At 39.9% G+C, this 19,247-nt stretch overlaps 1 protein-coding gene across 1 annotated transcript in view; it reads right to left on the minus strand.

The window, feature by feature from the left end:
* The window catches only part of ATP10B (ATPase phospholipid transporting 10B (putative)), a 286,968-nt gene that overhangs the window by 181,768 nt on the left and 85,953 nt on the right, over positions 1-19,247 (minus strand). Inside the window, exon 3 of the mRNA XM_089662837.1 lies at positions 17,792-17,986. Within this exon, the coding sequence (XP_089518963.1) occupies positions 17,792-17,986 (195 nt within the window). The remainder of the gene's footprint in view (positions 1-17,791; positions 17,987-19,247) is intronic.

The raw sequence follows: 19,247 nt of genomic DNA on the forward strand, positions 1-19,247 counted from the left end.
GTTACGGATGGACTTATTGTACAGCTGGCAACATATCACAGTACCATGCCTGAATTCACTGAGCTCCTGAGAGCGACCCATGCTTTCACAAATGTTTGTAGAAGCAGTCTGCATGCCTAGGTGCTTGATTTCATATACCCGTGGCCATGGAGGTGATTGGAACACCTGAATCCAATGATTTAAAGGGGTGTCCCAATACTTTTGTCAATATAGTGTGTGCGTGTACATCTGTGTGTGTATGTGTATATGTATGTATGTGTGTATGTGTGTATATATATATTATATATATAAAAAAAATTATATTATTACTTACTAAAATACTTTTGTCAATATAGTATGTGAGTGTATATATATATATATATATATATATATACAGTCATGGCCGAAATTGTTGGCACCCTTGATATTTCTCCAGGAAATCATGTATTTCTCACGAAACGTATTGCATTAACACATGTTTTGCTATACACATGTTTATTCCCTTTGTGTGTATTGGGACAAAACAAAAAAAGGGAGGAAAGAAAGCAAATTCGACATAATGTCACACAAACCTCCAAAAATGGGCTGGACAAAAGTATTGGCACCCTTTCACAACTGCGGATAAATAAGAATGTTACAAGCATGTGATGCTCCTGTAAACTCACCTGGGGCAAGTAACAGGTGTGGGCAATATAGAAATCACACCTGAAAGCAGATAAAAAGGAGAGACGTTCACTTAACCTTTGCATTGTGTGTCTGTCTGTGCCACACTAAGCATGGACAACAGAAAGAGGAGACGAGAACTGTCTGAGGACCTGAGAACCAAAATTGTGGCAAAATATCAACAATCTCAAGGTTACAAGTCCATCTCCAGAGAACTAGATTTGCCTTTGTCCACAGTGCGCAACATTATCAAGAAGTTTGCAACCCATGGCACTGTAGCTAATCTCCCTGGTCGTGGACGGATGAGGAAAATTGATGAAAGATTGCAACGCAGAATAGTCCGGATGGTGGATAAGCAGCCCCAAACATGTTCCAAAGACATTCAAGCTGTCCTGCAGGCTCAGGGAGCATCAGTGTCAGCGCGAACTATCCGTCGACATTTAAATGAAATGAAACGCTATGGCAGGAGACCCAGGAGGACCCCACTGCTGACACAGAGACATAAAAAAGCAAGACTACAGTTTGCCAAAATGTACTTGAGTAAGCCAAAAGCCTTCTGGGAAAACGTCTTGTGGACAGATGAGACCAAGATAGAGCTTTTCGGTAAAGCACATCATTCTACTGTTTACCGAAAACGGAATGAGGCCTACAAAGAACAAAACACAGTACCTACGGTAAAATATGGTGGAGGTTCAATGATGTTTTGGGGTTGTTTTGCTGCCTCTGGCACTGGGTGCCTTGACTGTGTGCAAGGCATCATGAAATCTGAGGATTACCAAAGGATTTTGGGTCGCACTGTAGGGCCCAGTGTCAGAAAGCTGGGTTTGCGTCCAAGATCCTGGGTCTTCCAGCAGGACAATGACCCCAAACATACGTCAAAAAGCACTCAGAAATGGATGGCAAAGAAGCGCTGGAGAGTTCTGAAGTGGCCAGCAATGAGCCCAGATCTAAATCCCATTGAACACCTGTGGAGAGATCTTAAAATTGCTGTTGGGAAAAGGTGTCCTTCCAATAAGAGAGACCTGGAGCTGTTTGCAAAGGAAGAGTGGTCCAAAATTCCGGGTGAGAGGTGTCAGAAGCTTATTGATGGTTATAGGAAGCGACTGATTTCAGTTATGTTTTCCAAAGGGTGTGCAACCAAATATTAAGTTAAGGGTGCCAATACTTTTGTCCAGCCCATTTTTGGGGTTTTGTGTGACATTATGTCATATTTGCTTTTCTGCCTCTGTTTTATATTTGTTCCAATACATACAAAGGGAATAAACATGTGTATAGCAAAACATGTGTTAATGCAATACCTTTTTTGTGTGAAATACTTGATTTTCAGGAAAAATATCAAGGGTGCCAACAATTTCGGCCATGACTGTATATTAAGGTTCAGATTGAGCTAACAAAAATACTTCTACGGTAGTTGTGATCGTACAAAAAGATTTAGAGCCTCAGTGAGACATAATTACCACTCTTAGGTATCTGTTGTAAATATACATATAGTATGTAGTGTTGGGTATTTTTTTGCTAAAGCGGTAATTGATTCTAAAAATATATATATATGCCTTTCAGGTTAAAATGAAACAAACACCTTGCTTTAGATGTTTAGTGCAGTAGTTTTTTGTTCAGGCAGTCAGATACTTTCTCACTATTGTTGCTAGATGGCAATATAAGGTTTTTTTTGGTCTTTTTATGTTGTTGCTGCTACAATTGTTAGCTGTTTGTTTCTAGGGGATTTGGAAAACCAGATGTTTAACCCTCCTCTGCTACAGGCTGCTCTGCACTGCTAGACCAGTCCCTTCAGCCTCTTCTCATAGAGATTCCCCCATGGATCAATGGTCTAAGGACCTTGTGACACCATCAAGCCAGCCAGAGACCTGTATTAACCATGAGTATGGTGAGGGACAGTCCACTGACAGAGCATAGGGGAGGCATGTCTGCTGGGGTAGTGGAGCATTGAGTAATTAAGTGTTTTTACTGCACACTATACTAACCAGTTGCCGTCCGCCCTATAGCAGAAGTATGGCTACAGGGCGGCATGGCTGGCAAAATCACGTATATATATATACATGATTTGCATTTCTGGGTAGGGAAGGCGCACGTGCACGCCCTACCCGCATCGCTATTGGCTGCTGGGTATGTCAATCACTCGGTGATCGTTGGCAGGGCTGAGAGGGGAGAGATCTGTGTGTAAATAACACAAATCTCTCTCTTGTCAGCAGGGACATGCTGCTTTGTATCTCTCTGCACAGCAAAGAGATATAAAGCAGCATGTCTTCCAAGTAAAACAGTACACAGCAGACAATGTAAAACACACAGAGCACACAGTTAACCCTTTTATCACCCAGATGTTAATCTCTCCCTGCCCAGTATCATTAGCACAGTGTCAGTTCTTTTTTATTAGCACCGATCACTGTATTAGTGTCACTGGGGATGTTAATGGCTGTTAGTCAGTTCCCACCCAGTGTCAGAATGCCCACCGCAGTCCCACTATAAGTCGCTGATTTCTGCCATTACTATAAAAAACATAAAATTAAAACTCCAGTATATACACCACCAATTACTTTACATGTATTGGGATTTTTTTTTTAGCAAAGACATGTAGCAGAATTCATTTTGTTCTAAATTTATTCAGAAATTTTATTTTTAAATGTTTTTATTGGATATGTTTCATAGCAAAAAGTAAAAAATATAGTTTTTTTTTTTTAAAAATTGTTGGTCTCTTTGTTTATAGCGCAAAAATAAAAAACACAGAGACAATCAAATACCACCAAAAGAAATCTCCATTTGTGGGAAAAAAAGAACATACATTTCATTTGGGTGCAGCGTTGCATGACCATGCAATTGTCAAAGTAACGCAGCGCAGTATCGCAAAAAATGGCCCGATCAGGAAGGGGGGTAAATCGTCTGGAGGGCAAAGGGCTAAATGAGAAGTTATATGAATAGATAATTGAGAGTGATATAGTGAGGACTAAGTGTCCGGTGATTATCTGTTCCTGTCCTAATTAATCTTGCTAGCTCTGTAGTGCACGCACTTAGAGTAACTCACACTGACACATATTCGGTCTGTGAAAACTTCTAGTTTATTATAATAAGAAAGTGAGCTTATAAATGAAAAATGATGCAAGAGTCATGTGAGCGCTGCATTAACATTATTGAGCTATACGTTAGTCTTTGATTGGTCATTTTACACAAAAACAATCTCCTTTCAGAATATAGGCGTGATCTCCTTCTAGGTCTTATCTCTGAAAATAAATATTTTATTTGTTCTCAAGTTCACTCGATGGGAGGGGTTGCTGAGCAGACATTTTTGAGTTGAGGACTACAAAGACCAGCAGACAACAGATATACACACTATATATATATATATATATATATACACACACACACATACAAAGCATTTAGAAATATAAAAATATAAAAGTATAAAAGTAGATATGTATAAGATGTATAAAAAAAACAAACCAAATAGGCATTTTACCATATCCATCACAAGAGCTCAGCGGGGTGTTTATTATTCAATATTATCTTTTCATTTTGTGTGCTTTGTTTATATATATATATATATATATATATATACATATATATATATATATATGTGTGTGTGTATTTATTTATATCACTCTGATTGTCTATTTGCACATTTTGAAGTTCCACTTATTGATTTGTTCATATTTGGTATTGCCTAGCAAGGCATCTAGTCTGTTTGGATATTTTCATTCACTTGTGTTTGGTTATTCTCTAGGTATGCACTTATATCCCCTTAGTTAGGAGCTCTGTCGGGCGTTTACTTTTTGCTTTATGGTTAGGTTTAGTGAGTAGCGCAGCACTATTAACTATTCATTTATTTTTTTGTGTTGTGGGAACGCAATTTGGTGTTTGCAGACACTCTTAGTTTGTCTTATTAGTTTTGGCAGCGCAAGAGGATTTTTTCTTTATTAAATAAGCAGTTAAACACTGTAGTGCTAGTAGTACACCCAAGGGAAATTGTTTTGGTTTCCTGGAGTTGGAATGTAAAGAAAGAAAAACTACACCCAACTGATGGCTTATTTGAATTCCCATCCAGGCAAACTATTTTGGTGATTTGGGTGTTTTTATGGACTATGCATACCCTGCTAATTCATAGTTGCATGTCATTGTATTAACCTCTGTACGGGCTACCTCTTATTGAGTCCAGTTAGACAACTACTTAATGAAACATAGTGGGTTTTATTTACTAAGGTCCAGTTCACACTACATGCGTTTCATTGTGCTTTTTTTTTTCTGCATCCAAAACACACAGAAGGTAGGTTATATGGTTGTCAATGTCATAGTTCACATCAGGGCTTTCAGTTCAAGTGCGTTCCAGTAGCAGAAAAACAAAAAGTGTACAACAGGCATTTTTCCAGCACAAAATTGTACTGGAATATGGTAAAACGCATCAAAAATGCACCAAAAACGTACTGGAATGCACATGTCACTGTTTGAATTTAAGAAAAAGAGGGAGAAAAAATGAACCGAAACACATCAAAAATGCACCAGAATGCGTCAAAAACGTGCATGCAGAAACACATCCAGAATGCATCTGGACTGCGTTTGTATGGTGTGAACCAACCCTAAGGCTCGGTTCACACCTATGCAGTTTGCATTTGATCCGTTTCTGCAGTGCTGTTTGCAGTGCGTTTTGCGTTTTTGCATATGTGTTTTTGATGTGTTTTTATGGATTTTTTTCCAAACTAGTTGCTAGGCAGAGTAACCGCCTCCCGCCCGCCATATAGTAATGTGACGGATGCAAGGTGGTTCTCTCGTTCTGGGAGGACGTCATATGACATCCTCCCATTCTAACCGTGCATGAGCAGCTCCCGGAGCGCGCAGTGCGGCGATAGGCGCTGCGCTGTGTCTCTCGGACACAGAGGATCACCGATCCACGGAAAGAGCCAAAGATGTCGGCTCAGTCATGTGATCAGCTGTGTCCAATCACAGCTGATCACATATAAACAGGGAAATGCCAGTTATAGGCATTTCTCTCCCCACGAGCTGTCACGAGGAGTGGAGAGCCGGTAATCGGCTTTCCGCAGAGGGGACATGTGCACTGATCATCAGGGTACTGATAATCAGTGTGCCCTGATGATCTGTGTAGCCCCAGCAGCGCCACCTGTCAGTGTCCATCAGTGCCAGCTCTCAGTGCTCATCCATGCCACCTGCCAGTGCCCATCAGTGCCACATTTTAGTGCCCATCTGAGCTGTCTTTCAGTGTTACCCATCAGTGCCACCTATCAATGCCAGTCAGTGCCACCTATCAGTGCTGCCAATCAGTGCCATCTATCAGTGCTGCCTATCAGTGCCAGTCAGTGCCGCCTATCAGTGTGCATAAGTGCCACCTATCAGTGCCCGTCAGTGCTGCCTATCAGTGCCACCTAACAGTGCCAGTCAGTGCCACCTATCAGTGTGCGTCAGTGCCGCCTATCAGTGCCCGTCAGTGCCGCCTATCAGTGCCCGTCAGTGCCGCCTATCAGTGCCCGTCAGTGCCGCCTATCAGTGCCCGTCAGTGCCGCCTATCAGTGCCCGTCAGTGCCGCCTATCAGTGCCCGTCAGTGCCGCCTATCAGTGCCAGTCAGTGCCGCCTATCAGTGCCAGTCAGTGCCGCCTATCAATGCCGCCTATCAGTGCCATATATGAGTACTGCCTTTCAGTGCCCATCAGTGATGCCTGTCAATGCCCATCAGTGCCAACTACCAGTGCCTCCTCATCAGAGCCCATCAGTGCCAGCTATTAGTGTCCATCAGTGCAGCCTATCAGTGCCCATCAGTGCAGCCTCATTACCGCACATCAGTGAAGGAGAAAAATCACTTATGTATAAAACAGTATAACAAAAACTAAGAAAAAATGTTTTTTTTTTCTTCAAAATTTTAAGTGGTTTAAGAAAAAATTAAAAATTCAGAGGTGATTAAATACCACCAAAATAAAGTTCTATCTGTCACAAAAAAATGATAAAAATTCCACATGGGTACAGTATTACATGACCACGCAATTGTCAAAGTGCAACAGCGCTGAAAGCTGGAAATTGGCCTGGGCAGGAAGGGGGTATAAGTGCCCGGTAGGCTAGTGGTTAAAATGCAAAACGCATAAAAAAATGCATAAACACCACACTACATGCATTTCTGCAGCACCTCCGTTGAATTCCATTGAACCAAAACGCAACGTTTTGCTTTTAAAAAAGTCCCTGACCCTTTCCCAAAAATGCACCGGGTAGTAACGCGGAGATATGAACATGTCCCATAGGAAATCATGTTAAATGGACTGCTGTGCGTTTCTGCAAAATACAAAAACGCACCGCTTAGATGTGAACCTAGACTTAAGCTGGTTTACTCAGAATCTGGTGCACTTCTGCATAGAAACCAATCAGCTTCCAGGTTTTATTGCTAAAGCTTAATTGAACAAGTTAGAAGCCGATTGGCTACCATGTACAGCTGCACCAGATTCTGCATGAACCAGGTTTAGTAAATCTCCCCGTCTTTCACATTTCAAATGGTTTCGTATTTACATTTTTCCTTGTAAAAGACTTTTCAATAAAGAATTTATTCGTTTTGACATAAAAAATAGTAGCAAACTTCCTGGTATGTGAGGGTATCTAGGCACTCCTGTGCCTACAGCTTCATAGCTTTATACCTGCAACGTGAGAACAAACACTGCTGCTTCTGACTGCTAGTCTCAGAAGTCGATGTAAGATGTGGCGATATTGCTGCTGTGCTGCTTACTATTTCCCTTACTGAAAGCCAAGATGGCCACCGTCATGCAGAACATGGCATGGTATATGTCAGCAATGGGGAGAAAAAGCTGCAAGGAAACCACAGGCAATACTGGCGAGCAGTCATTTACACTCTGCTTGCCTTTTTTGAGCACATGTTCCAGAATTTGGTACCTTTTTAACATTGACCCAAACATACTGACCACATCATCATGAGCATTTCCACAGATCATACACTAAAATACACTGCATATTACTTCTTGTGATAAAGTAAAGCACAACACCGCAAAAAAAAACTAAAAAAAATGCAACCTAGTGTAAAGCTGCAATTTTCTGGTTGCCAATAATATTGCAAAGCCAATAGTAGAGTTGGAGATGTCTGTTACATACTGTTTGAGCCCTGGTTCACATCTAAGCAGTTGTGCGGGCCGCGATTTGCGTGGGCATGAGAGCCCATTCATTTGAATGGACTTCCATGCCCGGGACACGCAGGGAAGACGTCCCTGCACTAGAAATCACAGCCCGCTCGAGAACCAAGGTTCCCAGTACGGTTGCGATTTCCAGTGCGGGCAGTGTGCCATTAGAAGTAATGGCACCCGCCTGCGGGTCCTGCATTCCTCTGTGTGGGTGGTGCAGCTGCAGGCATTTGTGCGGGTCCCGCAGCAGCACCACCCGCACAGATGTGAACCGAGGATAAATGCCAATATGCATGTGTATTTCCCCGTTAGGTAGACAAGACATCCTGATGCAGTCCCATTATTCTTGCTGCTGTCTATTCAGTCAAACAGTAAAGTGTTTATATCCAGTTCATGTCTGAAATGTAAGGTAGACAACTTGATTGGTTGCCATTCAGAACACAAATCTGTAGTATATTGTGTGTGATATATATATATATATATATATATTGAAACACACACTGTTCATTCTTGGACAGCCCAGTGAAAAGACCACTATACACATTAAAAGAACTCTTTGCTATGTTTATTTTATGGAGGTCACCTTGGTATTTGGAGAATAGCCTGTTTATCTAATTAGACATTCCAAAGGGTACATTGTATATGTGACTTGACCATACAAGAAGTATTTATTGATGGTAATTAGACTTGAGGGTGTATTATATGGTGAAAGGATGACTTGTGCATCTGGTAAACACTATAGTGAACCTAATTGTGGGAAGTCTTTTCATGTAAGATCAAAAGTGTTTTGTCAGCCAATCAGAAACCCTCCAGTAAACTGTATTTCAAGGGAAGTTATTTTGGCTGGGAGAGGAGATTTTCCTGTCATTAATATGGGAGCACAGGTATAGATCATAACTCACATTATTGCATGCATGGAAGCTACCTAGGTGCATATTATATATCGGACATATGCTGGACGGTGTATTATCTCTATGCTTGATATGAAGTATCTTAAATGGGACTCTGAGGGCTGTTGTTCATTGTAATATTTACAAGTATTCAGCTGGATTTCTGTCATCTGTAACAAATATATTTATCCGAAAAAATGCATCTCTCTGTAAAAGAACTGTTAGTTGCTGTGGGAAAAGTACATATATAAATATACACTGGTCATACGTCCTACATCATTGATATAAGACAACAGATTTGTCTTATGAACTGTTTCTGTGTGGACCTCATATATGATAAGACAACAAAATCCACACTGAAAGTCTGCTCTTTCAGAAACTGTAATTAATTTTTCATATTCTATGTAGACCTGGATTGGTTTTATTGAGCAACTAAATAGAATGTGAATGTTTTAATTCCGGTATACCTGTGGCTTTCATGTGGGTACGTGTTACTAAAGGAATACTTCCAAGTGGCGTGTCCAATGCTTTGCCGTCAATTTTTTGATATGCCAAACATAGACTATTCTTTTTTGGAGATATGGAATACACATATGTATGTATATGTGCATGTATACACACACACACATATATATATATATATATATACACACACACACACACACACACACACACACAGAGTATATACACACATATAGTGCAAAATCTATGATATTAAAGATATTATAATATGATATTAAAGGAGAAGTTCACCTTTTAACAAAAAATAACTGCAAATTTTTTTGCAGGTAAAAAAAAATGTGCATTTATTATTTCTTTGTTTATGGAGCCTCTAAAGCAGTCTTGCTCAACCTTTTCAATGCAGAAGAACCCTTGACGTAACTTTCCGGTTTCAGGAAACCCCTGCTAAAAATGGCTTTATCTACATGATACATTAGTGTGGTAGTCAGAGGTAAGAATGCTCCTTACACTTGTGGTCATTGGGAAGAATTAGCCCCTTAAAGGTTGCTAAAAAGATCAATGGTGTCAGTGGGAACTTACCTGAGAGGCAAAAATTGCTCATTGCTCAAGGAACCCCTGGCAACCTCTGGACAAACCCTGGTTGAGAAACCCTGCTCTAAAGCATTGCACCAGCAATCAGCAGATCGCTGGTACCATGCAGGTCTCCCCCTGACCTGTCATTATATCTGCTTGCTCGTACATCCTCTATGGGCAAGCAGAACCTCACATACAGGAAAGCTTAATGAACTACCACGTTGCTGTGGAGTGCCGTGGCAGTTCATCGAAAACTACAAACCGACAGCCGCAAAGGCTGCTGGGGCTTGTAGTTTTCCAATTTACAAGATACTGTGAATGAGTGGAGCCCTGCCCGCCTGCTTTTTTTTTAAATTGTGACAGCTGGCGAGGAGAAGAGCCAGTTCAAGCATTACATGTTACACCCTGAATATGGCTGTAACATGCTACAAAAGCTGAACTTCTCCTATGAATAAGACAAAATGTTATCAACAGTAAAATCAGTCAGATGCATAGTTTTCATATGGTCCAATAGCATAATAATATAGTACACCTGCAAAGTAATGTAACTAGGGTTGTCACTCATCCCTTTAAAACTGAACACACAATTAAGGTGGTAATTAAACTTACTTAGTGCCTTATCTGCATTAAGGCTAGGTTCACATCTGTGCGGGTGGTGCGGCTGAGGGACCCGCACAAAAATACCTGCAGCCGCACCACCTGCACAGAGCCATGCGGAACCCATGGACGGGTGCCATTAATTCTAATGGCATGCCGCTCGCACTGGAAATCGCAATCGCACTGGGAACCTTGATTCCCGTGTGGGCTGCGGTTTCCAAAGAAGTGCAGGGACTTCCCTGTGTGTCCTGGAGCATGGGATTCCATTCTAATGAATGGGCTCTTGTGTTCGCATAAAACGCGGCCCGCACAGCCACAGATATGTGAGCTAGGGGTAAATTAGCCTCAGAACCTGTGTAATTAATATGTGTTCGGTTTTAAAGGGATGAAGTGGCAACCCTAAAAGTAACGCTTTTGGGAAAGTTAAAAGTAGAACCAAAAGGCAAAATGTTCTTTCGCCATTTTAAATTAGAGTAAAGGAGGGTTATAACCCTGTCAGATTTGATGTACCATTTGGGAGATATCGCTTTACTCCCTGCCCCACAGCCAAAACAAGAAGTGGGAGGAAATCCTTCCAAAGAGAGAAAATCTCTATTTGTCATCTGGGTCACCAGACCTAGTATTGCCATTGGAAGATATCCCCTTTATTCTTGTTCTGTGACAAACCACAATTTTGCATTTTCTTTCATTTTCACGCTTGGTGATAATGTTAAACAGGGCAAATCGAAAGGATGAATCTTGCTAATGGGCACAGACAGCAATAAAAACTTGACAGATGTTTTAATCTCTTTTCATTCTATCCAAAACTAAAATAAATGACTTTAGTTATGCTTTAACAATATAATTGGTATAAGCTACAATAAGGGACTTCTTTAACCACTTCCGTGCAGCCCTATAGCAGAAATACTGCTACAGGGCAGCACGGGTATGCATAATCACGTATATATATGATATTTTGCAGTTTTGGGTAGGGGGCGCGGGCATCCTACTTGCATCACCATTCGCGGCCTTTGCTGTCAATCACCGGGTCCTGGCCGGTCATTTCTCCCAAACATCTGGTGAACACCGAGTTTCTCAGACAAGGCAGAGACCTGTGTATAAACAACACAGATCTCTCTCCTGTCAGCTCCTGCACACTGCTTTGTATGGCTCTGCATAGCAGAGCCATACAAAGCAGTGTGCTTACAGTGAAACACAGACACAGCCTCATAGTAAAACAGCACACAGTTAACCCTTTGTTAACCCCTTCCTGCCCAGTGCCATTAGTGCAGTATCAGTGCTTTTTATTAGCACTGATCACTGTATTGGTGTCACTAGGGATGTCAGTGATACCAAGTCAGTTCCCCCCCAATGTCAGAATGCCCACCACAGTCCTGCTATAAGTTGCTGTTCGCCGCCATTACTAGTAACAAAAAAAAAATTCCAGTATATATATATATATATATATATATTGCCATTTGTAAATGCTATAACGTTCACGTAAACCAATTAATTTACATGTATTGAAATTTTTTTAGCAAAAACGTGTAGCAGAATACATTTTGGCCTTAATTTATGATTACATCTTTTTTTTACTGGACATGTTTAATAGCAAAAAGTCAAAAATATTGCTTTTTTTCTGAAAAGTTTTGGGATTTTTTGTTTATAGAGCATAAAAATAAAAACCGCACAGGCGATCAAATACCACCAAATGAAAGCTCTATTTGTGGGAAAAAAAGGACTTAAATTTCATATGGGTTCAGCATTGCCTGACTGTACAATTGTCACTTAAAATAATGCAGCGCCATATCGCAAAAAATGGTCCGTCAGGAAGGGGGGTAAATCCTCTGGAGGGCAAGTAGTTATAAAAAAAAAAAAAAAGAAGCTCAAAATAACATCTTAGATATTTTCCTGAGTATTTATAAGGCTGCAATCAATAGGTCATCAAAGCTGAAAAGTGGTAAAGTAGCTTTTGAAAGTAGTGATAAATAAAGACAAAACAGAATCTGAAAACAGACAAGGTGAATAAAAATGTTAAGATACAAGTACTAATGTTCAGAACCTAAAAACACCTTCTAATTTTGGCAAATGGAATCAATGCAACCTATAGCTTTGGAAAGTGATATTCTAAAGAGGCAAATGAAGGGATTAAAGTAAAGCCAAAATGTTTCTGTTTAGTGTCAGTTGGAGCAAGAAAGTATTTTTTCACTTTCTGTGTTCTCAATAAACTGTAAGCAAGAAGACATCATTCTACAGCAGACGCAGGCAGTGATTAAAACCTGACAACTGACAAGGCGTCTAATCCTTTCCCACTCAATCCAAAACTAATAAAAAAATAAACAAACAAAACAAGTTTTGACTGGAGTTCCACTTTAAACAGAGCTGTCAAATAAGAGTTTTAGAAATAAACTGGAGTAGTAAATGAAAAGAATTGGAGTGCAGCCCGTTCTACATAGGCACCAAAATATCTGATGATCTCAGTGTTAATGTGCACAGTGCAGAATACATGCCTGTCATAATCACTTGTACAGTCTATTTCCTTCCATTATTTGCAGACTTGATTATGAAAATCCAATCAGATTGTGAATATATATTTTTAGTATACTTTCAAAGCAAAGAAATTACTGCAAGGACAAGTGATTAATGACAGTTGTTCAGTACTAAAAAGGCTATGTTAATATGGTAATTGGCACATGTCCCAATATAATAACATAACATATTTCCTTTTTTACGGTTATTGATTACGGACAAAAGAGCCTCCTGTGACGGTAATTTCATCTAGCAGAAAAGTAAAGTCGTGTGTCAGTTTTATGGATTTTGTACTTAAAATTCCAGGTGATGCTGGTTTCCTCTCTAGATTCCATGCTGCTATGTCAGTTGAAGCTCAGCATCACTGTTGGTAAATCAACTACAAATGTTTATTACATTCAAATAAGCGTGACATCAATTCCTGAACCACTGAGGTGCTTCAACAAACTTGCAAATCAGTAAGGCCAAGTCCACAATGGCATTGAAAGCAGGTATTTGAGGGGCATTTTTAACGCTCCTTCAAAACTGAAGCCTCAGGTCGAGTTTGGAGGAATTTGAAGCCTTTTCAACGCTCACCATTCAAGTCCATGGTAACACTCCACAAACATGCTGGCAGGCATTTGCTAGACAGTTGCGGTGCTGTTGAGGAGCATTAACAACATTACAGTTTATTATAGGCCTTTGTGGTGTGGTTTTAAACTCGCTTTTAGCATGGGTCAAAAGCACCGAAAATTCACATAGGGCGTTTGGGGAGTGTTTTAATGAGTGTTAAATGCAAGTCAAATGCACCTATTAACACTATAGGTGCATTTGTAAAGAATTAGCATTTTAAGGCAAGTAAATGTGACAAATCTCCTGCGCTCCTACCTAAAAACTAATACCTACTAACAAAGGTAAATCTGCCACATACAGTCATATACCCATAGACAAAAAATAGAAATAAAAAACAAATAATGCAGTGTTACTACCATAAAATCCTTCACACATAGATGAATATGTGAAACAGTGCAAAAATAGTGACACAAATAACATAAATGCACAATAATAAATAGTGCAAAAAAACCTCACAAATAATCACGTGTGACAAGTGTCAATACGAGGTCCTAAAAGGACCAAATAACATAAATAGTGCCCCAAGTAATCCAATGGGATCAAATAGTGCTCCAAAACAAACAAACAAGTCACAACAGGACTCAATGTGCTAAAAACCTCCCACCGGAACTATAAAATTGTTCCCACCATATAACACAAAACACACGTGCATCCCAATCAACGCATAAACTAAAGACTGATCATGCAGACAAACACGAACAAATAAATAAATGTATAAAGTCCCGTGAGATGAAAAACACCTAACAATATATAAAGTCCACAGCAATTCTTGAAAAAATGTACTGATAGATGTGCAGAGATATCCAAAAATGGCTGAATTGCCTGCTCACCTCCCTCTTGCGACCCACACAGGGTCAAAAGGCCTTCAGGATCACTAACACATGGACCCTTAATAATAGGTAATCCTCCACAGCTCTCCACACTGGTCTCCCCACAGCCAAGGCGGTGACGCACTTCCGGTCGGAAGCCATTTTTATTTACATTGGACACCCATGCAAGTATATCTGATCTGAGGTTTGATTTACATGTGATGAACAAGAAAATTTAAAATGTAAGCATAATTTGTTATGTAATACTTTGGTGAATAAATAGTTTTACACTATGCAAGTATTCACTTATATTTTCTGAGGGATCAAGTGGCTGTAGCCACCTTATGTGCCTGAAGAGGAGATCTGCTGCCCTGTGAGCCTGTGCTTGAATCTGTACATGAGGGGAGACCAGTGTGGAGAGCTGTGGAGGATTACTTAATATTAAGGGTCCATGTGTTAGTGATCCTGAAGGCCTTTCTACCCTGTGTGGGTCGCAAGAGGGAGGTGATCGGGCAATTCAGCCATTTTTGGATATCTCTACACATCTATCAGCACATTTTTTCAAGAATTGCTGTGGACTTTATATATTGATGTTTTTCATCTCACAGGACTTTATACATTTATTTATTTATTCATGTTTGTCTGCATGATCAGTCTTTAGTTTGTGCGTTGATTGGGATGCACGTGTGTTTTGTGTTATATGGTGGGAACAATTTTATAGTTCTGGTGGGAGGTTTTTAGCACATTGAGTCCTGTTGTGACTTGTTCGTTTGTTTTGAAGCACTATTTGATCCCATTGGATTACTTGGGGCACTATTTGTTATTTGGTCCTTTTAGGACCTCGTATTGACACTTATCACACATGATTATTTGTGAGGTTTTTTTTGCACTATTTATTATTGTGCATTTATGTTATTTGTGTCACTATTTTTGCACTGTTTCACATATTCATCTATGTGTGAAGGATTTTATGGTAGTAGCGCTGCATTATTTGTTTTTTATTTTAAGACAAGTGTCAACAAGCCCTAAAGTATAGAGTCTAGGGTCTGAGCAGAAGTGAGCACAAAGAGATCCAGAACTGCAGCAAAGTTCATAATACGTAATAAATGATACTGCTAAACAACATGTATTTCATTATTGACACACACACACTCTGAAAATGGATAATATAATGGAACAATCATATATTAAATATATAAAATAATTATATAATATAATCATTCAAATAATACAAATGAAAATGTAATGGACAATAATGATGGAATTTTTAAGCAAATATTTTGTTGCACAATCTTTAGAGGCTATCACTGCACTCAAACAATTTCTATAGATTTCTGTAGCTCTTAATTAGAATTCTGCACCTGTCTTGATATAGTTTGGCCCACTGTTTTGGGCAAACATCTCAGCTTGGAAAAGGAGGACACCGTCTCCAGACAGTGTTTCAGTTCTTTCCATAGAAGTTTGATAGGATTCAGGTTAGGGCTCAGAGGACCACTGTTTTGTTCTTAGCCATTTTTGGGCGCTTTTAGCTGTATATTTTGGGTCAGTGTCCTGTTGGGAGGACCCCTGAACTGTGACTGGGACAAAGCTTTCTGGCACTAAATGGACAGTACTTTTCACCCCAGAATTCCTTGTTTGTGCTAAGATTTCATTGTGTTTTGCACAGATTCAAGTTCTCCCGTGCCAGATTAAGCAACACCCTAAAACATAACGGATCTTTCAACAGGTTTTGTAGCGGGTATGGTGTTCTTTACTTTGAAAGCTTCATTTTTTCATATGTGAACATAGAGCTCATGTACCTTTCCAGAAAGCTTCAGTTTTGTCCCATCTGTCTAAAGGACATTCTCCCAGAAGCCTTGTGACTTGTTTATGAATTTTAACAAACTCCAGACTCTGTTTTTATGTTTTTCTTTAGCAGTGGAGTCATCCACTGTGGAGTCTTTTTCCTTTGAGCCCACTGATGGATGGTTCGATCAGACACTCATGTACCTTGGCCTTGGAGTTCAGCATGTATCTCTTTGTTAGTTTAGCTTGGCCTTTTCTAGGCTAATCAAACTATCCTTCTGTTTAATTTGAGGTTCATTTTCCTCTTGCGGTCACATCCAGAAGGATGGCTATACTTACTGTACATGGACTTGAAACTCCTTAACCACTTGGCACCGAGAGGCCACATATTTGCATACCCAATGTAAACAAAGGATCTGCCAAGAGTGCGCTATGCTCACTCCCAACACATTCAGGGTGCCTCACAGAAAGATTCCAGTCTCTACTTGAGGTTGGGAGCTTTCTGATCATGTGACCGCGGTGATAGTCAATCACGGCGGTCACATGACCCTAAATCCTGCCCCACCTCCTGGTGTCACAAACCCCTTAAAGGGCCAGGAGGTGTCTGTGCCAAGAGAATAATATTTGCAACTATAATCACAGGAACTTTGAGCTGCTTGAAGATGGTCTTATAGCCTATTACCTTTGACATGATGGGTATAGAATTTTCTTTTTGATCTCTCAAGACAGTGCTTTGCTTTTTCTGATCAATATTCAATGTGGTACACACAATAATACCAAAAAGAAGAGTGACTACTTTTACCAATTTAAATAAGCTGACTGACTGATCACAAGGTTTCAGACATGTGTGGTAATAACGACATGAAACAGTTAGTTCAAAATATCACTATGATCCAATTATTTAGGGACAGTTAACATCGGAACATGCCTGTTCCTATGCTGTTCATTTTTGCAGTCCGTTTATTTGAATGGACAGAAAAATGCACTGGAATGCGATATCATGTGATTTGGTACCAGCACACACGTTTGCAAGATGTGTTTGGGTTATTAAGGGCAGTTTGCTCACTTGTGTATATACTATACATACATGATTATATATGGTGATCAGCTTCAAAACATAGCTTGAAGGCAATCTAAACTGCACTTGTAGTCTTCTTCCCCACTATTATTTCTACATCAAACACTGACATCAAAGTCCAACCCCACATGGGTTATTACAACACAAAATAGCAACAAAACCTTTATCCTTATGGACTGTTTGATCAGCTCCCAGTCTCAGCCTGTTCATAGCACAGACTGAATCACACCCACCCACAAGCCTGTCCTAGAGCACTTTGCTAATTAGGTGTCCCAGGGTGTGTTTAGATATTAACCCCCTGCCTACTGCTAAACAGGGAGCCAACCTGATCAGACAAAAGTCTGGTTGACACAAACACTCCACCCCTGACTATGTCCTATATGCTGTCTTTCACTATATATTCTGTGTGTGTGTGTTTTTAGAATAGGTTAATAAATTATGCTACTGACTTGGGAAAATTTGTATTACATGAACTGTCTACAGAACATTCTAAATGATTGGGAGAACAATGTTGTGCATTGCCATGCAAGTATCCTGAAAGCCTTATTACATGTGAACAGTCTCTGACAGTCTATTGTCACATGCAAGCAGTCTATAACAGTTTATTTTTTAAAAGTGAGGAAACTTCAACAGACTTTTGTATAATGGAGAGCGATCATATTAAAAAATTAAATCTGTTATGACAGCAACATTGTACAACTTACTTATTATATATATTGGTTCTTTGCAAATTGATCTTCCTATCATTACGATATCTTTTGTAGTCTTCAACGCCATCTTTAACGGCAATAACCAGGAGAACTATGACCAAGGGTACCATGGTTATTTCCTTATGGAACACTTCAATTACTGGAATCCAATTCAAGATAGCAAGAAACAGAAAATACAAGTTTGCAGATCTGTAAGGGTAAAACAGTAACCAGTTGTTATTTTTAAACATACAGATAAAACAGTTAACCTTTATGTACAGATGTGACCCTTTTAAAAAGATTGCGGCATAGCATAATAAAAAAAAATCTGACCTATATTTGCTAATCAATACAGCAAATTACCATTACAAGAGTTGATATGCTTGAAGTACATAGCACAAATAAGTAATGAAAAGAAACTGCCTAAAGTGAATTGTGAGGATAGAAATGTAGGCTTTGCCATAGATAGCTTTTTTTGGTTGTCCGTCATCTTGATCCTTACTTCCAAATGAGTACCAGGCCCAAATGCAGGATGGGAAGTTTTGGACCTCTTTGGCTGCATGCTTGCTTTATTTAGGTCATTGACTCATGAAATAGCATTGTTGAACTAGTACATATGCATGCAGGACTTGTGATTGGCCAAAAATGTAGCCCCACCCTCTGCCTTTCTTAGTGCCACTGTACTGGAGATTACAGAATGCTAAAAGCAAACCCAATTCAAGTATTTACACAAGCTGCATTTGACAATTCATTTTCATTATTGTTTAATGAATACATAACTACGCATTTATTTTTTGAATCTACCTAGAGTTCAGCTTTAACTACTAGCCTACGGGGCACGTATACCCCCTTCCTGCCCAGGCCAATGTTCAGCTTTCAGTGCTATCACAATTTGAATGACAATTGCGTGGTAATGCAACACTGTACCGATATGAAATTTTTATCATTTTTTTTAGACAGATAGAGCTTCCTTTTGGTGGTATTTAATCACCTCTGGGTTTTTTATTGTTTGCTAAACAAACCAAAAACCACTGAAAATTTAGAAAAAAAAATGTTTTTGTTATAAAATTTTGTAAATAAGTGATTTTATTCCTTCACAGACGTGCACTAATGAGGCTGCAGTGATGGGCGCTGATAGGCTGCACTGATGGACATTGATAGGTGGCACTGATAAGGAGGCACTGGTAGGTGGCACTGATGGTCACTGACAGGCATCACTGGTGGGCACTGAAAGGCAGCACTCATATATGGCACTGATAGGCAGCACTGACGGGCACTGATAGGCGGCACTGACTGGCACTGATAGGAGGCACTGATAGGCACACTGATGGGCACTGATAGGCGGCACTGATGCGAACTGATAGGTGGCACTGACTGGCACTGATAGGTGGCACTGACTGGCACTGATAGGTGGCACTGAAAGGCATCTCAGATGGGCACAGATATGTGGCATTGATGTGTACTGGTATGC

This window comes from Staurois parvus, unplaced genomic scaffold, assembly GCF_062004578.1.
Source record: "Staurois parvus isolate SC_StPar_1 unplaced genomic scaffold, SC_StPar_1.0 ptg000006l, whole genome shotgun sequence".
NCBI classification, from domain to species: domain Eukaryota; kingdom Metazoa; phylum Chordata; class Amphibia; order Anura; family Ranidae; genus Staurois; species Staurois parvus.